Source organism: Nesoenas mayeri (genome assembly GCF_963082525.1).
Source record: "Nesoenas mayeri genome assembly, chromosome: 28".
In the NCBI taxonomy this organism is placed as follows: domain Eukaryota; kingdom Metazoa; phylum Chordata; class Aves; order Columbiformes; family Columbidae; genus Nesoenas; species Nesoenas mayeri.
In genome coordinates, this window is record NC_137558.1 from 233,996 (window position 1) to 260,077 (window position 26,082).

General features: G+C 73.0%; 4 protein-coding genes across 9 annotated transcripts; 2 read left to right on the plus strand and 2 right to left on the minus strand.

The window, feature by feature from the left end:
* Positions 1 to 328: 328 nt before the first annotated feature.
* Positions 329 to 6,828, minus strand: B4GALNT1 (beta-1,4-N-acetyl-galactosaminyltransferase 1; the record flags this gene model as incomplete). Its single annotated transcript, XM_080360537.1, has 11 exons — positions 6,767 to 6,828; positions 5,582 to 5,797; positions 4,891 to 5,003; positions 4,249 to 4,355; positions 4,107 to 4,144; positions 3,424 to 3,604; positions 2,880 to 3,029; positions 2,602 to 2,789; positions 1,609 to 1,749; positions 738 to 975; positions 329 to 543 (listed from the first exon to the last, which is right to left on the minus strand). The coding sequence occupies exons 2-11, from the start codon at positions 5,786 to 5,788 to the stop codon at positions 329 to 331; spliced, it is 1,578 nt and encodes a 525-aa protein (XP_080216663.1). The 5' UTR covers positions 5,789 to 5,797; positions 6,767 to 6,828.
* A 1,638-nt stretch (positions 6,829 to 8,466) lies between these two features.
* OS9 (OS9 endoplasmic reticulum lectin) lies at positions 8,467 to 13,587 on the plus strand. 3 transcript variants are annotated; one of them, XM_080360636.1, is made up of 14 exons: positions 8,467 to 8,668; positions 9,794 to 9,967; positions 10,044 to 10,107; positions 10,209 to 10,285; positions 10,353 to 10,451; positions 10,615 to 10,816; positions 11,309 to 11,437; positions 11,522 to 11,604; positions 11,716 to 11,743; positions 11,899 to 11,987; positions 12,070 to 12,312; positions 12,419 to 12,710; positions 12,784 to 12,893; positions 13,316 to 13,587. In XM_080360636.1, exons 1-14 carry the CDS (start codon positions 8,501 to 8,503, stop codon positions 13,445 to 13,447), a joined length of 1,890 nt encoding a protein of 629 aa, XP_080216762.1. In that variant the 5' UTR covers positions 8,467 to 8,500; the 3' UTR covers positions 13,448 to 13,587. The 3 variants fall into 3 exon arrangements, with proteins under 3 accessions (XP_080216762.1, XP_080216763.1, XP_080216764.1); XM_080360637.1 differs by having other exon boundaries at positions 11,522 to 11,580; XM_080360638.1 differs by lacking the exon at positions 9,794 to 9,967.
* Positions 13,588 to 14,001: 414 nt separating this feature from the next.
* On the plus strand, positions 14,002 to 20,478 carry ITGB7 (integrin subunit beta 7; the record flags this gene model as incomplete). The annotated part of the gene is made up of 12 exons (XM_080360648.1): positions 14,002 to 14,071; positions 14,139 to 14,212; positions 14,965 to 15,160; positions 15,755 to 15,925; positions 16,103 to 16,344; positions 17,128 to 17,286; positions 17,685 to 17,780; positions 18,349 to 18,438; positions 18,510 to 18,650; positions 19,164 to 19,351; positions 19,652 to 19,794; positions 20,252 to 20,478. The coding sequence occupies 12 exons, from the start codon at positions 14,002 to 14,004 to the stop codon at positions 20,476 to 20,478; spliced, it is 1,797 nt and encodes a 598-aa protein (XP_080216774.1).
* A 2,540-nt stretch (positions 20,479 to 23,018) lies between these two features.
* Positions 23,019 to 25,874, minus strand: ZNF740 (zinc finger protein 740). 4 transcript variants are annotated; one of them, XM_080360674.1, is made up of 7 exons: positions 25,743 to 25,874; positions 24,819 to 25,117; positions 24,482 to 24,607; positions 24,109 to 24,198; positions 23,784 to 23,907; positions 23,595 to 23,709; positions 23,019 to 23,523 (listed from the first exon to the last, which is right to left on the minus strand). In XM_080360674.1, the coding sequence occupies exons 2-7, from the start codon at positions 24,825 to 24,827 to the stop codon at positions 23,310 to 23,312; spliced, it is 678 nt and encodes a 225-aa protein (XP_080216800.1). In that variant the 5' UTR covers positions 24,828 to 25,117; positions 25,743 to 25,874; the 3' UTR covers positions 23,019 to 23,309. The 4 variants fall into 4 exon arrangements, with proteins under 4 accessions (XP_080216800.1, XP_080216799.1, XP_080216801.1 ...); XM_080360673.1 differs by having other exon boundaries at positions 24,981 to 25,117; positions 25,743 to 25,868; XM_080360675.1 differs by having other exon boundaries at positions 23,591 to 23,709; positions 24,981 to 25,117; positions 25,743 to 25,868.
* Between the last annotated feature and the right edge of the window lie 208 nt (positions 25,875 to 26,082).

A 26,082-nucleotide genomic window follows, 5' to 3' on the forward strand; every position in this document is an offset into this window, starting at 1 on the left:
TCAAAAAGGAGGGGGGACACCCGGACACCTGGGTCCCCTGGGGGGGGTCCGCGTCCCCTCCACCCCCCAAAGTACAAAAGAGCTAAAAACGCCGGGGGGGGGGTGGGGTGGGGGTGCTCCAGGGTGGCTGCAGTCCCGGGGGGCCATGAGGTGGCCCGTGGTGGCCCATGGGGGTGTCCCCCAGGACTGAGCCTCAGTGACCCATAGGGGTGTCCCATGGGGGTGTCCCATGGGGGGGTCCCGTGGGGGTGTCCCGTGGGGGTGACCCACAGGGGTGTCCCGTGGGGGGTCCCCCAGCTCTGTCCCTCCGCGCTGTCCGGGGGGGTCGCTAGTTTCCGGCCATGCACTTGAAGCGGTTCTTGAAGAAGAAGAGGCGCTGCTTGGCGCGCAGGCTGTCGTCGCGGGGGGGCGGGTAGCGGTACCGCGCGTACTGCCGCTCGCCCTCCGGCCGCCGCCACGGCAGCGCCAGCTTGGACGCGTGATCCACCACCACGTCCTCGCACGAGCCCACGTGCAGCACCCCCAGCCCGTCGATGAAGAATTCTGGGGGACACACCCCAAAACCGGCTCAGTCCTTTGGCCGCGGTGTCACCCCCCCAAGCCCCCGTTCGGCCCCGATATTGACCCAGGGGGTGTCCCCAGCGTCTCAGCGTCCCCCCCCCCCGCCAGGATCTCATCATTCAGCACCCCCGGGGTCCCCCCGACCCCTCCCACCCCCAGAGCCCCGCCCCCCTCACCGAGATGCGCGACCCGGCGCAGGCGGGGATCGAACCCGACCTGCCGGACCTTGTCGGTCCGCGCCAGGAAGAAGTTGACGACGCCGTCGGTGACGACGCAGGCGGGGAAGCCGGCCAGGCGGTGGTGGAAGCCGGGCTGGGTGCGCAGGCAGTCCCCCCCCGCGCCGCCCCCGCGCACGCTCAGCCGCTGCCGGTACGTGGTGGTGAAGCCCGTGATCTCCCGCACCGCGCCGCCCACCTGCGGGGCACCGGGGGCTGGCAGCGCGCGCCGGGACCCCCAGCGCCCCCACAGCGGCACCGGGACCCCCCGTCCCCCCAGAGCGGCACCGGGACCCCCAGCGCCCCCAGAGCGGCACCGGGACCCCCCAGTCCCCCCAGAGCAGCACCAGAACCCCCCCAGTCCCCCCAGAGCGGCACCGGGACCCCCCGACCCCCAGCATCACCCACCGACAGCACTGGGAAAGCCCCGGGACGCCCAGTGCCCCCCGGGACCCTCCAGTGCAGCCCCAGGACCCTCTGGGACCCCCCCGGGACCCCTCAGCGTCAGCCGCCTACAGCACTTGAACACACAGGGACACTCCCCAGCACTGGGGACACTGGGGGGCACTGGAACGCCTCCCTCCCCCCCAGTTCTGGGCATTGGGGCCACCCCCTGGCGCTGGGGACACTGGTGGGTACTGGGAGCCCCCCCTTCTGCGCTGGGGACACTGGGGGGCACCGGGACACCCCCACCTCTGTGCACTGGGGACGTGGGACGTGGACCTTCCCCTGGTGCTGGGGACATGGGACATCGGGACCCCCCCCCAGCGCCTGGGGACCTGGAGCCCCCCGGTGTCCCCCGGGCCCCCCCGGCCCCCCCCCCGGGCCCCACCAGGTCCAGGCTGGTTCTCTCCAGCACGTCCACCAGCTTCTCCAGGCGCGTGCGGGGGGTGAAGATGAAATCGTCGTCCACCCACAGCACGTACTTGGTGGTCACCTGCGAGATGGCCAAATTCCTCCCGGCGAACCAGCCCTGCGGGGACACGCGGGACGGCGTCCGTGGCCACCCCCCCCAGCCCGTGGACCCCCCGTGTCCCCTCACAGGTCCTGGCGTGCCCCCCTCCCCAGGGACCTGCTTGTCCCCCTGTGTCCCCCACCCCTGCGCTCCCACCCCCTTGCCTGTCCCCCCGTGTCCCCTCTCCCCAGGGTCCCCGTCCCTGGGGTCCCACCACCTCACAGACCCCCGTGTCCCCCGTCTCCAGTGCCCCGCCCCTGGGGTCCCACCACCCTGCTTGTCCCCACCGTGTCCCCTCTCCCCAGGGTCCCCGTCCCTGGGGTCCCACAGCCCCGCAGACCCCACACCGTCCCCCTTCTCTGGGGTCCCACAGCCCCGTAGACCCCACATGTGCCCCCTCTCTGGGGTCCCACAGCCCCGCAGACCCCACATGTCCCCCCTCTCTGGGGTCCCACAGCCCCGCAGACCCCACATGTCCCCCCTCTCTGGGGTCTCACAGCCCCGCAGACCCCACATGTCCCCCCTCTCTGGGGTCTCACAGCCCCGCAGACCCCACATGTCCCCCCTCTCTGGGGTCCCACAGCCCCGCAGACCCCACATGTCCCCCCTCTCTGGGGTCCCACAGCCCCGCAGACCCCACATGTCCCCCCTCTCTGGGGTCTCACAGCCCCGCAGACCCCACACGTCCCCCCTCTCTGGGGTCCCACAGCCCCGCAGACCCCACATGTCCCCCCTCTCTGGGGTCTCACAGCCCCGCAGACCCCACACGTCCCCCCTCTCTGGGGCCCCACAGCCCCACAGACCCCACACGTCCCCCCTCGCTGGGGTCCCACAGCCCCACGGCCCTTGCGGAGCCCCCCGGGGCCGCACCTTCCCGAAGGGCATGAGGTAGTGCTCGAGGTGGGGGCCGCGCAGGGGCTCGGGGCGCTGGCTGTCATCGGCCACCACGATGGTGACGTCGGGGTAGAAGCGGCGCACGCTGGCGATGAGGCCGCGCAGCTTCTCGTAGCGCAGGAACGTCTTGGTGGCGATGGTGACCAGCGCGGTGACGTTGTACGCTGGGGGGCAGCGGGGGCTGGGCGAGCGGGGCGCGCGGCGCTGGGGGTCGGGCACCCGCACCGGGACCACCGGGCGGCCGCGCGGGGCACTGGGTCGGGGTCCCCCCTCCTCACCTCTCTCGCCGTCCCTGTCCGTGTCCCCGTCGCCGTCCCCGGGGGGGTGTCCGTACAGCCGGGGGGGCGGCGGGTGCCGGATGCGGATGGTGAAGGCGGCGACGTGGCCGGGAGTGGAGAACTGAACTGGGGGGGCACGGGGCGCTGGGGGGGGCGCCCACCTGGGGACACCCCACGGGGACCGGCACCCACCTGGGACACCCCGAAACCTGCACCCACCCATGACACCCTGAAACCCGCACCCACCCAGGGCCCACCCCTGACACCCCGAAACCTGCACCCACCGAGGGCCCACCCGTGACACCCCGAAACCCGCACCCACCCATGACACCCCGAAACCTGCACCCACCCAGGACCCACCTGTGACACCCTGAAACTCGCACCCACCCAGGGCCCACCCGTGACACCCCGAAACCTGCGCCCACGCAGGTGTCGCCCATGGGACCCTCCTGGTTCCAGCCCCGTCTCCCCAAATCCCGCCCCCCGCCCCCCCGGTCCCTCTGCCCCCCGCCCCCCGCACCGATGTCGGCCGTGTCGGGGTGGAACAGCGTGTTGGTGTAGGTGACGAACTGCAGCTGCCGGTTCAGGTGGTCCAGGCGCGCGGCGGCCAGAGACAGGCGGGGCTGCCCCTCCCCCCGCAGCGCCACGCCCTCCACCACGCCCGCCACGGCCAGCGTGCCCAGCGACGCCGTCAGGTTCACCTGCGGGACACGGGGCACCTGCCGGGGGCGCCCCCGCCTGGGCGACGCCCTGACACACCCTGACCACGCCCTGACCACGCCCTGACCACACCCTGACACACCTGACACACCCTGACCACGCCCTGACACACCCTGACCACTCATTGGTCACACCCTGACCACACCCTGACCACACCCTGACCCCACCCTGACTCACCCTGACCCACCCTGACCCCACCCTGACCACTCATTGGTCACACCCTGACCACACCCTGACCCCACCCTGACTCACCTTGACCCACCCTGACCCCACCCTGACCACTCCTTGGTCACACCCTGACCACACCCTGACCCCACCCTGACTCACCTTGACCCACCCTGACCCCACCCTGACCACTCATTGGTCACACCCTGACCACACCCTGACCCCACCCTGACTCACCCTGACACACCCTGACCACTCCTTGGTCACGCCCTGACCACGCCCTGACCACGCCCTCCCCGCCCTGGCCACGCCCCTCACCTCGTAGCTCTTCCTTTCCGCTGCCTGCAGGCTGAGCCCTGGGGGGTCGCAGACGAAGGGGGTGAGTGGGGCCGGCCCCCAAACACCGCGGGGGCCACCCCTTCCCCTCCCCCGGTCCCCCCCGCGGTGCCCCGCGGCTCACCGGGCACCAGCACGGTCTGCAGCGGCCGCACCTCCACGCCCTGCGCCGGGTACTCCAGCGGCGAGTTGGCCGGGACGATGAGCAGCCGGTCGGCCGGGCTCTGCACCCTGGGCAGCGGGAACGCCGGCTCCACGCCCCCGGACCCCTCCCAGCGCCGTGCCCCCCGTGTCCCCATGTCCCCCCGTGCCCCCTGTGTCCCCCTGTCCCCCATGTGCCCCCCATGTCCCCCATGTCCCCGTGTCCCCTGTGCCCCCATGTCACCCGTGTCTCCCATGTCCCCCCGTGTCCCCCATGTTCCCCGTGTCCCCCTGCCCCCCATGTTCCCCGTGTCCCCCTGTGTCCCCCGTGTCCCCGTGTCGCCCATGTCCCTCGTGTCCCCCGTGTCCCCTGTGTGCCTGTGTCCCCCTGTGTCCCCCGTGTCCCCCGTGTCCCCCGTGGTCCCCCGTGTCCCCTCGTGTCCCCCATGTCCCCCATGTCCCCCATGTCACCCCGTGTCCCCCATGTCCCCCATGTCCCCCATGTCACCCCGTGTCCCCCATGTCCCCATGTCCCCCTTGTCCCCCATGTCCCCATGTCCCCGTGTGTCCCCATGTCCCCATGTCCCCCTGCCCCCGTCCCCGCGCCCCCCGCGCCCCCGCTCACCGCAGGCGGTAGCTCTGGAACTCGCGCTGGCGCAGGCGCTGGGCGCGGAGCCGCTCGCCGGGGGGGAACGCGCTGGCGAAGTCCACGGGGGGGCCCGTCCCGAACAGCTGCCGCTGCAGGGGCAGCGCCAGCCCCGCCGCCCCCCCCCTCGCACGAGCAGCCGTTCCTGGGCAGCAGCCTGAGCCCCGCCCAGCGTCACCGACGGGGGGCGCGGGGGACGCCCCCCCCCCCACCGGCCCAGGGCGGCCCCATTCCCGGGGGTGCCCCGGAGCCCCCCACCCGTCCTGCGTCCCCCTCCCCACCCTTGGGTGCCCCCGTCCATGGGTTGCCCCCCCTCATGGGTCCCCCCCGCCCCATGAGCACCCCATTCCATGGGTGTCCCCCACCCTGAGGTGTCCTCACCCCATGAGCACCCCATTCCATGGGTGCCCCCCACTCCATGAGTTTCCCCCCCGTGGGTGCCTCCCACCCCATGGGTCCCCAGATCCATTGCTGCTCCCCCCATAGGTGTCCCCACTCATGGGTGCCCCCAACCCACGGGTGCCCCCACCCCATGAGTGCCCCATTCCACGGGTACTCGTACCCCATGGGTGCCCCCCACCCTATGGAGCCCCCCCCATGTGTGCCCCCCATTGGTCCCACCCCACGAACCCCCACATCGTTCCCACCCACGGGCGCCCCCGCTCCTTACTCCATCACTTCCTCCTTGAGGCGGAAGGGGACGTGGGGGTAGGAGCGGGCGGGGGGGGGCAGCGGGGGGGGGCAGCAGGCGCTGGGGGGGCGGCCGGCGCAGGTCCACGCTGGGGGGGCCCTTGGGCGCCCAGAGGTGCAGCAGGAGGGCGGCCAGCGCGGCCGAGCCCAGCAGCAGCAGGCACAGCGGCCGGGGGGCGCCCCGCATCCTGCCGGGCTGGGGGCGCAGCACCGCGGCCCCGCGGGAGAGACAGCGGCACCAGCATGAGCCAGCGTGCACCAGTACAAACCAGTGTGCTCCGGTATGGACCAGTGTGCACCGGTATGAGCCAGCGTGCACCAGTACAGACCAGTGTGCACCGGTATGAGCCAGTGTGCACCAGTGCGTACCAGTACGAACCAGTGTGCACCGATATGAACCAGTGTGCACCAGTATGAGCCAGTGCACACCAGTACGAACCAGTGTGCACCAGTACGAACCAGTGTGCATCAGTATGAACCAGTGTGCACCAGTACGAACCAGTGTGCAGCAGTACGAACCAGTGTGCACCAGTATGAACCAGTGTGCACCAGTATGAACCAGTGTGCAGCAGTACGAACCAGTGTGCAGCAGTACGAACCAGTGCTCCCAGTGCCTCCCAGTGCAACTTACTGCCCCCAATGACTCCCAGTTTCCCCAGTAGCAACCAGTGAAAACCAGCGCCCACAGCACATCCCGGTGCAAACCAGTGTAACCACTGCAGCCCCGTGCTACCAGTACAAACCAGTGCAAACCAGTGCAAACCAGTGCAAGCCAGAGCTCCCAGTGTCTCCCAAAGCAACCTATTGCCCCCGATGCCTCCCAGTGCCCCCCAGTGCAGCCCAGTGCCCCCCAGTGCAAACCAGTGCCCCCACTGCCTCCAGCACCTCCCAGTGCAAACCAGTGCCCCCCAGTGCAAACTGGCGCCACCTAGCGCAAACCGGTGCGTCCCAGCGCCCCCCAGTGGCCCCGACACCTCCCACGGGCACCCGGCATCCCCAGTACAAACCAGTGCCCCCCGCGCCCCTAGTGCCCCCCCAGCGCCCCATTTCTGCTGTGCCCATATGGCTGCACCCCCTCCCTCCCGCTCCCCAGTGCCCCCAGTGCCCCCAGCCCCCCCAGTGCCCCCAGTGCCCCCAGTGCCCCCAATGCCCCCCAGTCCCTCACCTCGGGGCGGGCAGGGGTCCCGGCGGGGGCGGGGCGGGGGGGTCTCAGCTCATGGCTCTGCCCCCCCCATGACAGCGGCCTGTGGACACGGGGACGGCATCAAGGCGGGGGGGGGACACACACCGGCACCCCCACCCAGTGCCGAGGGGACCCAGGCGTCCTGCTACACCCAACCCCCCCCGCCGGGACATGGCGGCAGCCGGGGACCCCCCGGGGGGGCTTTGAGCAAGGATGGGGGGGTAAAGGGGGGAGGCAGGATGGGGGGGCCCTCAGGCAGTGGCGGGGGGTGCGATGGGTCCGGGGGGACTGGGGTGTTTGGGGGATGCGGGGGAGGCCAGAGAGGGGCCGGGGGCGGCTGGGGGGGGGAGCGGGGCTGGGGCGGCGGGGGACGGGGACAGCGTGCATGAGGATGGGGGGGCAGGGGATGGGGGTCCGCGGATGGGGGTCCCGGGGATGGGGTGTCGGGGGTGTCCGGAGCTTCGGTGGCGCCGGCGGCCCTGGGGGTGCGGGGGGGCCTGGCGGGGGGGCCGTTTTGCCGAGGGGCGGTGGCAGGTGCCGCGCCCGCCGCGACATGTCGCGACAGCGGGGGGAGGGGGTCGCTCGGCCCTACCTGGCTCCGCCGGCGGGTCCCCGCGCTCGCAGCGGCACCGGCAGCGGGGGGGGCGGGGGGCGATGGGCGCCCCCGGCGGCCCCGGACGGGAACGGCAGCGCCGCAGCCCCGGGAGGGGCGGGGGGGACGCACAAAGCGGGGAGGGGGCGGTTGTCGCCGTCACCGTCGCATCGGGGCGGGCGGGGGTCGGGCGTGTCCCAGGCGGGGGGAGATGAGCCGCACCCCCCCAGCGCGGGTCCGGCTGCCACAGGCCGCGCTTTGTGCCCACGCGTGGGGGGAACAACGGGGCCATTGAGCCGTGGGGGGAACGGGGGGGCCGGGCCTGGGCTGCCTGCGGACGGGGGGGGCTGGGGGAGCTTGGAGGGGAGAGGGGATGCTGGGGGGTGGTTGGGAGAATGCTAGTGGGGGGGCACGGCTGGGGGGGGGGGAAGGCTGAGGGGTTCTGGGCGGGGGGGGGAGATTGGGGGCACTTGGGGGCTCCGGGGGGAGATTTGGGGACGCGGGGGGAGACGCATCGGGGGGTGCTGAGGTACCTGGGACATGGGGGGACGTGGGGAGGTGCTGGGGGACTCAGGGAGATATTGGGGGGCCCGCTGGGACCCACGCCCAGGGCGGGGTCTCGGGGTGGACACACACACACACACCTCACGCGGGTCCGCGCTTGGGGCTCCCACGGCGGGGGGGGGCTCACCCTGGAACGGAGCCGGACCCCCCCCCCCCCCTTCCTGGCTTCGGTAATCACGTGATTTCGCCCCCCCCCCCCCCCGGGATGCTCTGTCTCCTTCCACCAATCAGGCGGCCGGGATCGCCTGCATCCCTCTCGGCCAATGGGCAGAAGCCGCCCCTGCGCCTTTAAGAGCCTGGCGTTGCGTCACCGGGAGCGGCTGCGCCCCGCCTCGCCATTGGCCGCCGCATGAGCTGACTCAGCCCAATCGCCTCACACTCTGGCGCGGCCACCGCCCACCCACCGCGGCCTCAAGCCCAGTCGCGTAATCTCCCGGCTTCAACCAATAGAAGGCGAGAGGGGCGTGACGGGCAGTACGACGTCCCAATCAGCATGCGGGTCGCCAGCGGGCGGGGCGGGAGCGAGGAGGCGGCGGGCGGAAGCGGCGGCGGGGGGGAAGATGGCGGCGCGGCGGGGCCCGGGCCCGGGCCCGGTGCTGCTGGCGGTGCTGGCGGTGCTGGGCCCGGGGCGGCCGCTGCGCGGGGCCCGCGCCGCCCTCAACCTGCAGGAGCTCAGCGAGCTCAAGTACGGGCTGGAGATCCTGGCCGAGCCCGTGCTGGCCGGGCAGGTGCGTGGCGACGGGACGGGCGCCGGGCGGGACCGGGGACGCCGGTCCCACGCGAGACCGGGACACCAGCGTGGGGGTCGGGGCACCGGCCGGGGGACCCTCTGGGGCCGGGGTCGTGTCAGGGTGGGGACACGGTCCGGGATCGGGACGCGGTCCGGGATCGGGACGCGGTCCGGGGTCGGGACACGGTCCGGGGTCGGGACGCGGTCCGGGGTCGGGACGCGGTCCGGGGTCGGGACACGGTCCGGGGTCGGGACGCGGTCCGGGATCGGGACACGGTCCGGGGTCGGGACGCGGTCCGGGGTGCCGTACCTGTCCGGGTCCTGCGGGCGCTCCGGGCCGGGCCGGGTCGGTGTCCCGGTGACCTCCCCCGCCCCGGTCCCGGGGTCCCCGCGGTGACCGTGACGCCCCAGCTCGTCCCGGAGGCTCCGGGGCCAAGTCCCGGGGCGGCGGGAGGGGCCGCTGTCCCGCCCGGGTCAGCCCGCGGGTCGGGGCTGCAGCTGCCGCCGCGTGTCCCGTCACCGCCCCCGGCGCGGAGCCCGCGAGGCGGGGGGGCCCGGAGCCGCGGGGGCAGCGGTGACACGGCTGTGCCGCCCCCTCCCCGTGGGCCGAACCCCCAGCCCGCGCGGCGAGAGCGGGAGAGGCGGCACGGCGGCCGTGACCCCCCCCAGACCGACCGGCCCCGTGACCCCCCCAAACCGACCGGCCCCGTGACCCCCCCCAAACCGACCCCCCGTGACCCCCCCCAAACCGACCCCCCGTGACCCCCCCAAACCGACCCCCCGTGACCCCCCGACCGGCCCCGTGTCCCCCCAAACCGGCCAGCCCCGTGACCCCCCCCGACCGGCCCCGTGTCCCCCCCCAAAACCGGCCCCGTGTCCCCCCCCAAAACCGGCCCCGTGTCCCCCCCCCCCAAGCGACCCCGTGTCCCCACCCAAACCGACCCTGTGTCCCCCCCGACCAACCCCGTTGTGTGCTCCCCACACGCCGACCCCATGTCCCTTGCACGCCGGCCCCACTGTGTCCCCCCAAAACCGACCCCGCTGTGCCCCCCCAACCGACCCCGCTGTGCCCCCCCGACCGACCCCGTGTCCCCCCGACCGACCCGGTGTCCCCGCTGTGCAGCGCCCGGCGGAGGACGTGGTGACGGTGGCGTCCCGGTTCAAGCAGCGCTACGAGTGCCGCCTCCCGCGCGCGGCCGTGCGCCCGCCGGCCGCCGAGGACGACGCCGCGCTCTACAACGGCTCCGGCGTGGCCGAGCTGCTGCGCCCCATGGCGGCCGCCCCCTGTCTGCTCAAGGTGCGGGGGCCGGGGGCGCCCCAGCCCGCCCGCCGCGCCCGGCACGCTCTCCTTTTCCCTTTTCCCCCGTTTTCAGACCAAGGATTGGTGGACGTACGAGTTTTGCTACGGGAAGCACATCCAGCAGTACCACGTTGAAGGTGCCGGTGGGGACGGTGACACGACGTCGGGGAGGGGGCGGGTTGTCCCCGGGGGTCGTCCCGGGTGCCACGGTGTCCCCACCCCGGTGCCTCTGCCGCAGAGTCGGAGATCAAAGGCGACGTCCTGTTCCTCGGCTACTACCACTCGGCGTTCGACTGGAACGACGAGACGGCCAAGGTTGGGCGCGGGACGCCGGGGGGCCCGGGGCGCCCCTGTCCCCTGCTCACCGTCCCGCTGTCCCCAGGCCACCAAGCAGCACCAGCTGAAGCGCTACCACAGCCAGAGCTACGTCAATGGCTCCCGCTGCGACCTCACCGGCCGCGCCAGAGAGGCCGAAGTCCGCGTGAGTGCGACCGCCGCGGCCCCCGCTGTCCCCAACGCCGCGGCCCCCGCTGTCCCCAACGCCGCGGCCCCCGCTGTCCCCGCCGCGGCCCCCGCTGTCCCCGCCGCGGTGCCCCCAGTGTCCCCGCCGCGGCGCCGCCTCACGCCGGTGTCCCCCGGCGCAGTTCCTGTGCGAGGAGGGCGCCGGCGACTACATCGCGCGGGTGGACGAGCCGCAGTCCTGCTCCTACGTGCTGACGGTGCACACCACGCGCATCTGCCACCACCCGTTCCTGCGGCCGCCGGCGCGCGCCGCGCCGCAGCCCATCCGCTGCCAGCCCGCGCTCAGCCCCGCGCAGTACGTGCAGTACGTGCGCGCACAAGTCTGTGAGTGCCGGGGCCGCGAGCGGGGAGCGGGCAGATCCTGCGCGGGGCTGGGCCAGCTTAACCGCCTGGGAACGGCTTAAGATACCAGGGCCGGCTTCATTATACTGGGGCCAGCTTAATATTCTGAGGCCAGTTCAATATTCTGGGACTGGCTTAAGATATCAGGGCCGGTTTAATTATACTGGGGCCGGCTTAATATTGTGGCACTAGCGTAATATTCTGGAGCCAGTTGACTATTCTGGGGCCAGTTTAATATTCCAAGGACAGCTTAATGTGCCGGGCCCAGCTTAGTAACGTCTGGACAGTTTAATATTCTGGGCCCAGCTTAACATACCGGGGCCAGTTTAATATCGTTATCAACGCTCTGCGGGAATCGATAGTTACAAATCCAGCCCGGGAGGGGCTGGAGAAGCTTTGGGGAGCGGCTGAGGGAGCTGGGGGGTCGGGGACCCGCTCCGGGGGTGTCACCTGCGCCCCCTCCCCGTCCCGAAGCCGACACCAAGCGCAAGGTGGAGGAGATCTCGGAGGAGCTCAGGACCTTGGACACCAGGCTGTGGAGCGAGAGGGACGCCCAGGCCCCCCCGCAGCCCCCCGAGGGGACGCCCGCGGCCCGCAGGGACGGTACGGCCCCTGTCACCTCCTTTCGCCCTGCTGGTGGCGCCGCAGCCCCCGCGCCCCCTCACGCCGTCCCTCCGTCCCCTCCAGCCGCGCCGGGGGACGAGCCGGAGCCGGAGCCCGGCCGGGACGCGGCCCTTTGGGAGCGGGTGAGCGAGGGGGCCGGCGCCACGGTGAGTCCCCGCGGCCCCGGGGCGGCCCTGGGACGTCCTCGAGGCCGCCGGCGAGGTGGTGACATTGCAGGAGCAGTTTCGGGCTCTGTCACCTTGTCCCTGTCCCCGCAGGTGGAGGAACCGTCCCCAAAGATGGCTGGTGAGTCCCCAGGGCTGGTGGCCGCTGCTGGCCGGTCTGTCCCCCGCTGCACCTCGCTGTCCCCATGCGCCGTCCGCTGTCCCCACCCGCCGTCCGCTGTCCCCACCCTTTGTCCCTTGTCCCCATCCTTCGTCCCTTGTCGCTGTCCCCTGCAGATCCGCAGAAGAAGATCCACTTCAAGGTGCTGCGCAGCCCCGGGGACCTGCTGCAGTTCATCGAGGAGCTGAAGGAGAGCACGCGGAAGGTGGGGACGCGCGGGGGGTCCGGCCCCCCAGGCGCCCGTCTCCGTTGTCACCGCGGGACGGTGACAGGAGCCGCCCCCCCAGGCCAAGGAGCAGGCGAGCGAGGAGGAGGCGAAGGTTCCCGCGCCCCCCCCGCGGCCTGAGGAGCCCCCAGCGCCGGGAGAAGCCGAGAAGGAGGAAGAGGAGGACGAGGAGGACGACGGGGACCTTCTGGGTGGCTTCGAGAAGGACCTGGAGGCCATTGTCCTGCCCCGCGAGCAGATGGCGCAGCTCAAGGAGGAGGTGAAGACCGAGATGGAGAAGGAGTTCGACAACATCATCAACGAGGTGTGTGTGTCACCGCCCGGGGACCCCCGGGCAGGATGGGACCCCCGGGCAGGCTGGGACCCCCGGGCAGGGTGAGACCCCCCCGACCCTTTTTGTCCCCCCAAAGGTGGAGGACGAGCTGGAGACCGAGGGGCTGAAGGGCGAGTTCGACCGTAACCAGGCGTCCAAGTCTTTGGCCTCCACCCTCAACCGCCTGATGGACAAGCTGGACGGGGGGGGCTCGCGGGGGGGGGACAAGGAGGAAGAGGAGGGGGCCGGGAGGAAGGCTGAGGGGCGGCTGCGGGTGAGGGTCAGCAGGATCGGGCGCTGGGACCCCCCAAGACGGGACCCCCCCCCGCCGGAGAACGTGGAGAGCGAAGTGCGGGAGCTGCTGGCCAAGGAGGGGCTGCGGGCCGAAGGTACCGGCGGCGCTCCGGGGGGCGGGACGCAGACTTTGGGGTCCCCGTGACCCCCTGTGTGTGCCCCCCCCAGGGAAGATCGAGATCAAGATCGTGACAGCGGGGGGGGGCGACGAGGACGAGGCGCAGTGGCTGTCGGAGGAGGACACCAGGAACCTGAAGGACATCTTCTTCAACATCCTGGTGGGGACACGGGGGGGACAGTGAGGGACAGGAGGCGGGACACTGGGGCACGGGGGGGGTCACTGGGACATGGGGGCAGCCCGGGTGCTGCAGCTGTGCGGGGGGTGGGTGTCCCCAGGCAGGGGGTGTCCCCACCATGACCCCTGTGTGTGCCCATCATGACCCCCGTGTCCCCCCATGACCATGACCCCTGTGACCATGACCCCCGTGTCCCCCCGTGACCATGACTCTCATGTCCCCCCATGACCGTGTCCCCGTGACCATGACCGTGACCCCCGTGTCCCCGTGACCGTGTCCCCCGTGTCCCCCATGACCGTGTCCCCCATGACTGTGTCCCCGTGACTGTGCCGGTGTCCCCCATGACCTGTGTCCCCATGACCGTGACCCCCGTGTCCCCGTGACCGTGTCCCCCGTGTCCCCAGCTGCAGGGCACGGAGGAGGCGCAGAAGGAGCGGCGGCGGCAGCAGGCCCTGGAGGACAATTACCGCTTCGTCTGGGGGGGGGCCCGCGACGAGCCGCCCCCCCCGGGGGACTCCGAGGACCCCGATTTCTGACACCCCCCCCCCGATCCCCCTGTGCTGCTGGGGGCTCCAGACCCCCCAAGGGTTTGGTGCCCCCGGGGGAACTTGGACTGTCTTTTTGGGGGGTGGGATGAGCTGGGGGGTGATGTCGGGGATGATGTTGGGGGTGAGTGACGTGGGGGGGCCCGTTGTTGTCACTGGAGCCATTTGCCCCCCCTCCCCGCGGGGGGGTCTCTCTCATAATAAGATGTAACGAGGTTGTTCGGCCTCTGCCACTGTCCCCCCCCCTTTTTATCAATAAAGTGACGTCAGCCCCGGTCTGAGTCTGGGGGTGAAGTTGGGGGGAACTGGGGGGGATTGGGGAGCCCTGGGGTGAACTGGGGGGCACTGGGGGGCACTGTGGAGCCCTGGGCTGAACTGGGGGGGGCTGTGGAGCCCCGGGGTGAAGCGGGGGGGACGGGGGTGAACGGGGGAGCCGTGGGGAGGGGCCGGGAGCTCGGGGATGACGCCGGTTCCGCACGCCCCGTGTCCCCACCTTGTCCCCCCGCCCGGGCAGGATGTGGCGCCGCCCCCGTGCAGACGGGACCATGGGGCGGCCGGGGGGGCTCCTGCTGCTGCTGCCGCTGCTGCTGGCGGCCCCGGGGGGGGCCGGGACAGGTGAGCTGGGGGGAGGTCACCCGGGGGGTCCCTTTGTCCCACCCCCCTGACCCCCGGGTGTCCCCAGGGTCCTGCGAGCCCCAGGCGACCTGCGAGGCGTGTGTGCGGTCGCACCCGCGATGCGCCTGGTGCGAGGACCCGGTGAGTGGGGGCCCCCGACCCCCCCCCCAACCCCCCCCCGACACCCCCCCGACACCCTCCCCCGACTCCTCCACCCCGACCCCCCCACGACCCCCCACTCTGACCCCCCTCCCGACTCCCCCCGACCCTTCCCGGGCCCCCCAGGGCTCTCGGGGTTCAGCTCGGGGTTCCCCCCCCTGCTGGGGGGATCGTGGTGTCCCGGGGGTCGCGGTGTGGAATTGGGGTCCCCGCCTTGGGGGGGCACGGGGAGGGGGGGCAGTGGGCTACCAGGAGGTCCCTATGTCCCTGGGGGGTCCCCTGAGATTGGGGGGGGTTGTTCCCAAGCCCCTGCGGTCCCCCAGCGGGCGGCCACGTGCCGTGGGGGCCCCCCCGGTGTCCCGTGGGGTCTCTGTGTCCTGTGGGGTCCCGTGGGGTCCCCGTGCGGCTGGTGCAGTTGGGGCGCAGCGTGGGGGGCACTGGCGTCCCTTGAGGGTGACACAGGGCGGCGGTGTGCGGGGGGGCACCGTGTCCCATGGCGGTCCCCGTTGTCCCCGCGTGTCCCACGTGCTGCGGGGGGTCCCCGCTGTCCCCCCGCGGGCCCCGCTGCTGCCGCCCTTGCGTGACCCTCCCTGCCGCTGCGGTTTGTCACCAGGAAGCAGCAAAACCTCGGTGACAAACAGCCGGGGGTGCGGCCCCCCCGCGCCCCGGCACCCGCCCGGTTCCCACGGGGGGGGCGGGGATGGGGTGCAGGGATCGACCTCCGTGTCCCGCAGGAGTTCCCGCGGGGGGGCGGCGCGGGCGCCCCCCGCTGCGCCCCCCGGGAGGCCCTGGAGCGCGCCGGCTGCCCCCCCCGCGCCGTGGTGCAGCCCCGGGGCAGCGTGCGGGTGCTGCGGGACCGCGCGCCGGGGGGGGGCCCGGGGGGGCCCACCCAGCTCAGCCCCCAGAGCGTGCGGGTGCAGCTGCGGCCCGGTGAGGGGGGACGGGGGGAGGGGGGGGGAGCGAGGATGGGGAGAGGGAGGATGGATGGACAGACAGGTGGATGGACGGACGGATGGACGGACGTGGAGATGGATGGGGATGGAGGGAGGAGGAACGAGTGGGGAGGTGGAGAAGGATGGGGGGGGTGATGGAGAAGGACGCGGGGTGATGGAGAGGGACGGGGGGTGATGGAGAAGGACGGGGGGGTGATGGAGAAGGAGGGGGGGGAGGTGATGGAGAACGGCGGGGGTTGATGGAGAAGGACCGGGGGGTGATGGAGAAGGATGGGAGGTGATGGAGAAGGGCGGGGGGAAGGTGATGGAGAAGGACGGGGGGTGATGGAGAAGGACGGGGGGGGTGATGGAGAAGGGCGGGGGGTGATGGAGAAGGGCGGAGGGTGATGGAGAAGGACGGGGGGGGTGATGGAGAAGGGCGGGGGGTGATGGAGAAGGACAGGGGGTGATGGAGAAGGACGGGGGGTGATGGAGAAGGGCGGTGCCGGGGGAGCGGGAGGCGGCTCCGGTGCGGGGAGATGGTGCCGACAGCTGCGGGGGGGAAGGACCCCTGACCGCCCCCCGCGCCCAGGGGAGGAGCGCAGCTTCCCGGTGCGGTTCCGGCGGGCGGCGGCGCCCCCCGTGGATCTGTACTACCTGCTGGACCTGTCCTACTCCATGCGGGACGACCTGGCCACGCTGCGGCGCCTGGCGCGGGACATCCTGGGGACGCTGCGCAACGCCACCCCCGCCGCCCGCATCGGTGGGGACACGCGGGGTCCCCTCCCGGGGGGCGGATTGTGGGGTGCCGGGACCCCGCACCAGCTGAGAAGTGACCCCCTGGCCACCCTGCGCCACGTCACATCCTTGGCGACACGCGGGGTCCCCTCGCGGGGGGCGGGTTGTGGGGTGCTCCCCCCAACGCCCGTGTCCCCGGCAGGTTTCGGGTCGTTCGTGGACAAGCCGGTGCTGCCGTACGTGAGCACGGCGCCCGCCAAGCTGCGCAGCCCCTGCCCGGGGCGGGGGGAGCCCTGCGACCCCCCCCGCGCCTTCCGCCACCTCCTCCCGCTCACCGCGGACCCCGAGCTGTTCGCCCAGCGCGTGGGGCTCCAGCGCGTGTCCGGGAACCTGGACCCGGCCGAGGGCGGCTTCGACGCCATCGTGCAGGTGGCCCAGTGCCAGGTGGGGGACACGAGGGGCACGGGGACACGGGGGGCACGGGGGATAAGTGGGACACGGGGGGCACGGGGCGGGTGGGCCCGGAGAGCGAGCGTGCAAGCGGGGCTGTGCAAGAGCGCGGGCAGCGGAGACCGCGGGCAAGTGTGCGTGCAAACAAATGTGTGAGTGCGAGTGTGCGTGCAAGCACGGGGTGTGTGTGTGTGTGCGTGTGTGCGCGTGTGTGCGCGGTTTGCACGTGCCCAGGTGTGCAGGTGTGCGTGCGTGGACATTGTGAAAGCCCAGACCAGCACAATCACACGCACGGCCCCTGCACACTCCCCTGTTCCCGTGTCCCCCCGTCCCCATGTCCCTCCATCCCCATGTCCCCCATGTCCCCGTGTTCCCTCATGTCCCCCTGTGTCCCCGTGTCCCCATGTCCCCATATCCCCGTGTCCCTGTCCCCCCGTGTCCCCCTGTCCCATGTCCCGTGTCCCTCGTCCCATGTCCCTGTGTCCCTGTCCCTGTCCCATGTCCCCGTCCCCGTCCGTGTCCCGTGTCCCGTGTCCCCGTGTCCCGTGTTCCGTGTCCCTGTCCCCGTCCCTGTCCCTGTCCCATGTCCCCGTCCCCGTTCGTGTCCCATGTCCCCATGTCCCCGTCCCGTGTCCCGTGTCCCGTGTCCCCGTCCCCGTCCCTGTCCCGTGTCCCATGTCCCCATGTCCCTGTCCCGTGCCCCCGTCCCTGTCCCGTGTCCCGTGTCCCGTGTCCCGTGTCCCGTGTCCCGTGCCCTCGTCCCCGTCCCCGTCCCAGGAGCGCATCGGGTGGCGCGGGGGCGCGCGGCTGCTCCTGTTCGCGTCCGACGACACGTTCCACTCGGCGGGGGACGGAAAACTGGGCGGGATCGTCGCCCCCTGCGACGGGCGCTGCCACCTGGACCCCCGCGGCGTCTACGCCAGCAGCCACCGCTACGTGCGCGGGGGGGGACGGGGCGGGGGATTTCGGGGGGGGGAGTTCTGGGAGGGGGGATTTCGGGGGGGGTGATTTGTTGGGGGATTTTGGGGGGGGGATTTCTGGGTGGAGGGAGTTCTGGGAGGGGGGATTTGTGAGGGGGGGGATTTCGGATGGGGGGAAGTTCTGGGAGGGGGGAGTTCTGGGTGGGGGGATTTCGGGGGAGGGGGTTCTGGGAAGGGATTTCTGGGGGGCGGTTCTGGGGGGGATTTCGGGGGGGGAGGTTCTGGGGGAGATTTCGAGGGGGGTTCTGGGGGGTATTTCTGGGGGGGCGGTTCTGGGGGGGCGGTTCTGGGGGGATTTCGGGGGGGGTGGTTCTGGGGGGGATTTCGGGGGTCCCAGCAACCCCCGTTGGGCAGGATTACCCGTCGGTGGGACACGTGGCCCAGGTGCTCTCGGCCGCCAACATCCAGCCCATCTTCGCCGTGACCGGGCCCAACGTCCCCATCTACCAGGTGGGGGGTCCCCGGGGTGCGGGGGTCCCTGGGGGGGTCCCTGGGGGGTCCCTGGGGGTGTGAGGATCCCTGGGTGCACGGGGGGTCCCTGGGGATGTGGAGGGTCCCTGGGGATGCGGGGAGTCCCTGAGGGGGATCCCTGGGGATACGGGGGGGTCTCTGGGGGTGCGGGGGTCCATGGGGAGCACAGGGGGGTCCCTGAGGGGGGCCCCTGGGGGCGTGGGGATCCCTGGGGGTGTGGGGCGGTCTCTGGGGGATGCGGGGGGGTCCCTGGGGGGGTCTCTGAGGGGTCCCTGGGTGCGCGGGGGGTCCCTGGGGATGCGGGGGTTCCCTGGGGGGGGTCCCTGAGGGGTCCCTGGGGATGCGGGAGGTCCCTGGGGATGCGGGGGTCCCTGGGGGTGTCCCTGAGGGGTCCCTGGGTGCACGGAGGGTCCCTGGGGATGCGGGGGGTCCCTGGGGGGGTCTCTGAGGGGTCCCTGGGTGCGCGGGGAGTCCCTGGGGATGCGGGGGGTCCCTGGGGATGCGGGGCGTCCCTGGGGGTCCCCGCCCCCCTGACCGCGCCCCCCAGGAGCTGAGCCGCCTGATCCCGCGGTCCGTGGTGCGGGAGCTGCGGGACGACTCCAGCAACGTGGTGCAGCTGATCGCCGACGCCTACAGCGTAACGTGGGGGGACGGGGGGGGCTGGGGCCCCGGGGGGCGGGGCTGCTGACACCCGTGGGTGCCCCCCAGAGCCTGTTGTCCACGGTGGAGCTGCAGCACTCGCCGCTGCCCCCCGGGATCAGCCTCAGCCTCGAGGCGCATTGCGGGGGCCCCCCCGGCCCCCCCCGGCCCCACGGCGCCTCCTGCACCGGCGTCCGCGTCGACCAGGAGGTGGGGACATGGGGGGGAACATGGAGGGGGACATGGGGGGCGGACATGGGGGGGGGACATGAGGGGGTGGGGACTTCAGGAGGGACATGGTGTGGGGGAACCTGGGGGGACATAGGGGAGTATGGGGGGGAGATTGGGGGGGCATGGGGGGTACATTGGGGTGACGTAGAGCATGGGGGACTTTGGGGATCATGGGGGTGGGGGGGGCATGGAGGGACAAAAGGGACATGCGGAGGACATGGTCATGGGTATGGGGGGACACTGGGGACATAACGGACATTGGGGGGGTCATGGTGGGGGGACATGGGCATGGGGGGACGTGTGGGGCATGGGGAGGGTCATGGCAGGGACATTGGGGACACAGGGGACATTGGGGGGCACTTGAGGGGGACGTTATGGGGACATAAGGTGTATGAGAGGGCACTGGGGACATAAGGGCCATCGGGGGTTCCTGGTGCGGGACGGGGACGCGGGGGCGCCGCGGGGGTGTCCCCACGGCCCGGTGTCCCCCAGGTGACGTTCACGGTGCGGGTGCGCGCGGGCGCGTGCCTGGAGTCCCCGCAGCGCGTGACCGTGCGGGCGCTGGGGGCCCCCGAGGAGCTGGCGCTGGAGCTGGGGACGCTGTGCGCGTGCCCGTGCGCCCAGAGCGCGCCCCGCAGCGCGCGCTGCCACGGGGGGGCGCTGCTCTGCGGGCTCTGCAGGTGCGGGGGCGCTCTGGGGTGGGGGTCCCATGGAGCAGGTTGGGGGTCCATGGGGTGAGATGGAGGCAGTGGGTGGGCTGGGGGTGCAGTTTGGGGGTCTGTGGGACATGGCGGGGGAGGGGCAGCGGGACACCGGGGTGCCGAGGGGCACAGGGCGGGGGTCTGTGGGGTCACTTGGGGACAGCGGGGTGCCGAGGGTCACGCGGGTCTGTGGGGCGGGGGGGTCAGGGGGACACCGGGGTGCCGAGGGTCACGCGAGTCTGTGGGGCGGGGGGGGTCTGACCGCCGCTGCCCCCCCAGGTGTCCGGGGGGGCGCCGGGGCCGCCACTGCGAGTGCGCGGAGGAGGAGGGGCCGGGGGGGGCCGGGGGAAGCTGCCCCCCTAACAGCACCAGCGCCCCCTGCAGCGGCGCCTGCGAGCGCCACCAGGGGCTGCCCTGCGGAGGTGGGGACACGGGGGGACAGGGGGGGACACGGGGGACATGGGGGACACAGGGGACATGGGGGGACGGGGGGGGGACACGGGGGACATGGGGGACACGGGGGACATGGGGGGACGGGGGGGGGACACGGGGGACATGTGGGACACCGGGGACACAGGGGACGGGGGGAGACGGGAGGACATGGGGGGACACGGGGGGGACACGGGGGGGGACCGGGGAGGATGGGGGAGAGGGGGGGAGACACGGCCCTGCCCGTCCTTGGGGTTCCCGTCCTTGCGGGGGGGTTGTCCCCGTGGAACGTCCCCGTGAGTCCCGTCCCCACTGCGTGTCCTTGACCCGGTGGGTCCTGTCCCCACCGTGTGTCCCTCTGGGGTCCCTTCCCTATCGGATGTCCCCGTCCCCACGGCGCGGGGTCCCGTCCCCGTCCCCGGTGTCCGTGTGACAGCGGCGCGTCCCCAGGCCCGGAGCGCGGCGAGTGCGTGTGCGGGACGTGCCGCTGCCGCGCGGGGTTCGGGGGCCGCGGCTGCGGGTGTCCCCTGGGCCGGGGGCGCTGCCTGCGGGGGGGGCGCGAGTGCAGCGGCCACGGGAGCTGCGAGTGCGGGACCTGCCGCTGCCACCCCGGCTACGAGGGACCGTTCTGCGAGCGCTGTCCCTCCTGTCACCCGCCCTGCCGGCGCCTGCGGTGAGGGGGGGACCGGGTGGGGACAGGGACGGGGTGCGGACCGGGTGGGGACCGGGTGGGGACCGGGTGGGGACAGGGGTGGGGTGGGGACCGGGTGAGGATTGGGTGGGGATCGGGTGGGGCCCGAGTGGTGACAGGGTGGTGACAGGGTGGGGACCGGGTGGGGACAGGGGTGGGGTGGGGACAGGGACAGGGTGGGGACAGGGGTGGGGTGGGACAGGGGTGGGGTGGGACAGGGACAGGGTGGGGAACGGGTGGGGACAGGGGTGGGGTGGGGACAGGGACAGGGTGGGGAACGGGTGGGGACAGGGGTGGGGTGGGACAGGGGTGGGCCAGTTCCGGGGACACAGCCGTGGGGACGCGGTGGCCGGTGAGCGGCGGGCCCGGGGGCGCAGGGCCCGCAGAGCCCGCAGAGCCCGCAGAGCCCGCAGGGCCCGCAGAGCCCGCAGAGCCCGCAGAGCCCGCAGAGCCCGCAGGGCCCGCAGAGCCCGCAGAGCCCGCAGGGCTGACGGACCGCGCGCGGGTCCCAGGGACTGCGCCGACTGCGGCGCCTTCGGGCGGGGGCCGCTGCGCGGGAACTGCAGCCGGGCCTGTCCCCGCGTCACCGCGCGCGGCGGCCCCGCGCCCCCCCCGGGCCCCCGGGGCTGGTGCCGCCAGGAGACGCCGGACGGGCGCGTGCTCGTCTTCCTCATCGAGGGGGCGCCCCGGGGGCACGAGTGGGACGAGGAGCGGGACGTGACTCTGCTGGTCTGGGCTGAGGAGGGTGAGTGGGGGGACACCCGTGTGCCCCCAGGGACCCCTGCGGGGGGGCCGTGCACCCCAAGGGACCCTGTGGGGGGGTCCCGGGTCCCCATGGGTGGCCGGGGGGGGTCTCGGGTCCCCAAAACCCGGTGGGTGGGGGGTCCTTGCACCCATGGGTCCCCATGAGTGGCCATGCGGGGGGCTCTCGGGATTCCATGGGTCCCTGTGGGGGGGTCCCGTGTCCCCGCGGGTGGCTGGGGGGGTCCCGTGTCCCCCGGGGGTTCCCGCTGCTCCAGCCCCGGTCTCTCCGCAGGGGCCGCGGCGCTGTCGCCGGCGCTGGTGGCCGCGCTGGTGGCCGCGCCGGTGGCGCTGGGGCTGGTGGCGCTGGCGCTGGCGCGGGCGGCGCTGGAGCTGCGGGGCCGGCGCGAGTCCCGGCGGGAGCAGGTGACGGTCCCGGGACCCCGGGCGGGGACCCCCAAATGGCTGTGACCCCCGGCCGGGCTGTGACCCGCCGTGTCCCCGCAGAACAACCCGCTCTTCAGAAGTGCCACCAGCACCACGGCCAACCCCGGGTACTGTCCCGACTGAGGGGACACTGGGGACACCCGTCCCGGTTCAGCCAGCAGGTCCCAGCCCGGCCTCACCTGGTTCCGGTTCAGCCCCGGTTGGCTCCAGTTCACCCAGTTGGTCCCGGTCCAGCTTCACCTGGTCCCGGTCCAGCCCACCCCCCGTTCTTGTGCTGGAAACCCCCAATAAAGGAGCCGCGTCCCCAGCGCGTGGCAGCGTCACGCCGCGCGTGGCCGCGGGGGGGCCGCCCCCGCCCCCCCAGTGAAGCTGCGGAGCCCGAGGTAGAAAAACCCCGACGAGTTTTATTTAAATAAACCCGAGAGGCTGCGGGGGGCGCGAAAACCACACCGGGCCAGCCCCCCCCGGCCCCGCCCCCAACCACGCCCGACCCCGCCCACCCGGGCCCCGCCCCCCGCTGGCCACACCCCGACCCCGCCCACTCGAGGCCACGCCCCGGCCCCACCCCCCTCCCCTGTAGCAAAATAAGTGTATTAAACCCCAAAAGCAACCAAAATAGCCCAAGAAAGAAGCTGGGAGGAGGGGGTGTCCCCTGCGCCGCCCGCCCGGGGGCTGGGGGTCCCTGTGTCCCCTCCCTGGTTTGGGGGGCCCGGGGGGTCCCAATGCAGCTGCTGCACTTTTGTGGGTGCAGACGGTGTCACCCCCCCCATCGTTTTTGGCCACCCCCCCGGGTTTTTGTGTCCCCCCCTAAAACCCGTCCTGGCCCCCCCACATCCAGAGGGACGGAGCTCGGCGGGGGGGTCAGAGCTGAAGCTCTTCTCACAGCATCAAACCCACATTTTTTAGGATGAGGGGGGGGGGGGGGGTGTCCCCAAGACATGGGAGATGTCACAACCCCCCAGTGTCACCCCCGGAGCTCCTGGCGGTGGCACCAAGAGAAACGAGGCCCCCAAGTGAGGACCCGGGGGGCCCTTTGCCCCCCCAGCGTGGGAACGGTCTGTGCTTGGGGGGGCACAGGACTGTCCCCAGAACGTGTGACCCCCCCGAGGGGCGGAGGCTCCAGAGCCGGTTGAGCCGACGGTTTCCCCCCAATATCGCGGCTTTCTGGGGGGTGCTCGCCCCCCCTGCACGTCACGGCCCCCCCAGGGCCGGGGGGGCAGCGAGCGGGGCCCCGCCCCACGACACACAGAACAGAGTAAAACAGCCCCCCAAGCCGTGAAGCGCCTGGGGGGGAGGTGGAGGCGCCCGGGGGAGGCGCCACTGCCCCAAACGCTGCTGTTTCCTAGTTTCTCTACTTTTTTCCTCAAAAAAACAGGCGGGGGGGGGGAGTAGAAACAGTTCCTCCGGTGCCCCCCCCGAGCCGAGCGCCCGCACGGAGCCGGCGGGGCTGCCAGTGTCCCGTGTGCGCTCAGCTTTAGGCCCGGCTTAGCTCTGCTTTAAGCCCAGCTTAGGGCTTTAAGCCTTTCCTGAGAGCGGGGGGGTGGGGGGGGTCAATGAAGCGCCCGGGGGGGCGCGGGGGCAGTCAGTCTGCAGGCAGCTCCGCGGGGGGACGCTCCAGCTCCGGGTTATTTACAGCGCCGCGGCCGTGCGTCCGGTCGCAGCCCGGGGGGGGCGAGGAAGAGGAGGGGCGGGGGGCCCCCGGGCCGCGGGGGGGCCGGGCTCCTGGAGCAGCAGCCGCGGGGGGGCCGGGCTCCTAGAGCAGCAGCTGCGCGTCGGGGCTCTTGGTCTGGCAGCCCTGGCACATGCGCTTGTGCCGCAGCAGCCGGTCGGTCCGCGAGAAGCTCTGCGGGGGGGCGGGCGGTCAGGGGGGCTCCCGGGGGGCGCCCCCCCGCGGCCCCCCCGCGCGGTACCTGCAGGCAGCGCTCGCACTGGTACGGCTTCTCGCCGCTGTGGACGCGCTTGTGCCGCTCCAGGTGGTATTTCTGGATGAAGCGCATGTCGCACACGTTGCACTCGAAGGGCTTCTCGCCTGGGGGGTGCAGGTAATTAATACCGGGCGGGGGGGAGTTAATTAGCGCTCGTTACGGGGTAACGCGGCGTTACCGGTGTGGATGAGGATGTGGCGCTTGAGGTGGTAGCTGCTGCGGAAGGCGCCGCAGCAATGGTCGCACACGAAGTTTTTGGGGCTCCCCAGCTGGAACGAGCCGTTCTGCTTGATCACCACCACCTGGGGGGGCAATCAGTGACCCCCCGGCGGCGACGGGGGCGCAAAACGCGTCCCCCCCATCCCCAGAACCCCAACCTGTGCCCGAAATGCTCCTGGTGGGGGGTGGGGGGTCCCTTGGTGCTGGGACAGAGGGGGTCAGTGGGGACAGTGACACCCCCCACCCTGTGTGTCCCCCCCCGGCGCTGGGGCCCCCCCACCTGCCTTTTTAATGGCTTTCTTGGGCTGCGGCGCCTCGGGGGGGTCGTCGTCCTTGCGGGCGCCGCGGGGCTTGTCGGGGTCCTGGCGCAGGCTCTGGGGGCACAAGGGGCGTCGGGGGGGTTAAATTATTGGGGGGTTAAATTATCGGGGGGGGGAAAGTAAAGAGGGAAGTTAATGAAAGGGGGAAAAGGGAATTAAAAGGGAAAAAGTGCAGAAAAGGAGCAGAAAGCGCCAGGAAACGCCAGCGAGGGGGGAAAAGCCGGAGCGGGGGGAACCAGCGAGGTGAAGGGAGAACGAGGGGGGACGAGGGGGCAGGAGCCCCCGCCCCCCGCGGCCCCGCCCCCTGCCGCCCGCTCCCAGCGCCGCTCCCCCGTACCAGCAGCTCGGGGCCCCCCCGGTCCCGCGCGTCCCCTTTGGCTCCGGCCTTGGGCATCATCTTCTTGCTGGCGGGGGTGGGCACCAGGCAGACCCCCGAGAGCCCCTCGCAGGCCAGCAGGCTCGCCTGGGGGGGACACAGCGCTCCAGCCCCCCCCGCCCCCGCAGCGGGGGGCAGGGGGGCCCCAACCCGCCCCCCTCCCACCCCCCCTGGTCTACGGGAGAGTCCTGGAGCGGGGGGCGGGGGGGGAGGGGGCGAATTTACTGATCCCCGCCCCCCGCGCCCCCCACCCCGGGCGGTGGCACTGGGGGTGCGGGGGGGGGGTGGGGCTCATTACCTGAGCCATCTTGGGGCTGTCTGTCTGTCTGTCCTCGACAGGGGGTTTGGACAGGGGGACGGTTGGGGGTGTGCTATGGAGGGCGGGGCGGTTCGGGGGGGGCCGTTAGGCCCGGGGCCCGCGCCTGCCCGCGGTTCGGATTTTGCCGGGTTCGCCCAGTACCCGCCACTTGGCCGCCATGTCCGGTCCTGCAGCCGCGGGGGGGGGGCGGCAGCGGGCCTGGGACGCTGTCAGAGGGGGGGGGACATCCCGCGCCCCCCCCGGCCCCCCCCGGGACACACGCTGCTGCTGCTCTTCGCCTGCGGGGACGGGGGGGCGGTCACGGGGGGCCCTGCTGCACCCGGGCCCCGAGCGCCCCCCGAGCCCCCGGGACAGGGGGGGGCGGGGCGGATCGGGGGGGCTGTCCCAGCTGAGCCCCCAGGGGCAATGTGGGGGGGGGCGGGTCAGGGGTCCCTGTCCCAGCTGAGCCCCCGGGACAGTGGGGGTGGGGGGGCGGGGCGGGGGGGGGCGGGGGGGGCACAGTTTGGGGGCAGGGGGCCCAATTTTGGGGGGGTGACGGGACTGGGGGTTAAGGGGGGGGCGGGGGGGGCACTAGGGTGTCGCGGGCGGGGTCACAACCGGGGGGGGTGGGGAACAAACCGTGATCCGGGGGAACAAAGTGCCGGGGGGGGCCTGGTGCGGGGGGGGCAGCGCGGGGGGGTCACGGCGGGGACACGGAGGCCCCTCCCGGAGTGTGTGGGGGGGGCCCCGCGCGTGCGCCCCGCGCTCTGCCCCCGTTCCCCGGTTCCCCCTCCCGGTGTGGGCGGGGCCGCGGCGGCGGCGCGCGCGGCCGGGCCCGGTGAGGCGCGCGGCCCCGCAGCCCGGCCCCCCCGCCCCGGCCCGGCCCCCCCGCTCCGGCCCCCCCGCGCCCCGCGCGCCCCGCACCTGCCGCGGCCCCTCCGCGCGCCGCTCCGCGCCGCCCGCGGTGCCAACGGCGCCGCCGCCCCCCCTTCCTCGGCCGCCGCCGCCGACCCGGAACCGGAAATACCCGCCCCCCCTCCGCCCGCCACGGCCAGCACTTCCGGCGGGGGGAGGGCGGGATGTGTGGACGTGCCGCGCATGCGCGCGCCGCCGCCATCTTGGAGCCGGGCGGTTGCCGGGGCAACCGGGGGCGGGCGGCGCGGCCTGAGCCGGGGCCTGGGCCTAAACCTGAGCCCGAGCCTGAACACGGGCCTGAACCTGAGCCTAAACCTGAGCCCGGGCCCCGCCCGGCCGCGCCGCCCCG

Excerpts from the sequence above, each read along its gene's own strand:
- ZNF740 (XM_080360673.1), bottom strand. Across the intron at positions 23,908-24,108 it reads CCAAGAAAGCCATTAAAAAG|GTGGTGGTGATCAAGCAGAA; the intron begins GCAGGTGGGGGG and ends TTGCCCCCCCAG. Across the intron at positions 23,710-23,783 it reads CCACATCCTCATCCACACCG|GCGAGAAGCCCTTCGAGTGC; the intron begins GTAACGCCGCGT and ends TGCACCCCCCAG.
- OS9 (XM_080360636.1), top strand. The coding sequence starts at position 8,501 with ATGGCGGCGCGGCGGGGCCCGGGCCCGGGCCCGGTGCTGCTGGCGGTG. Across the intron at positions 11,438-11,521 it reads GCCCGCGGCCCGCAGGGACG|CCGCGCCGGGGGACGAGCCG; the intron begins GTACGGCCCCTG and ends CGTCCCCTCCAG. Across the intron at positions 12,313-12,418 it reads TCGACAACATCATCAACGAG|GTGGAGGACGAGCTGGAGAC; the intron begins GTGTGTGTGTCA and ends GTCCCCCCAAAG.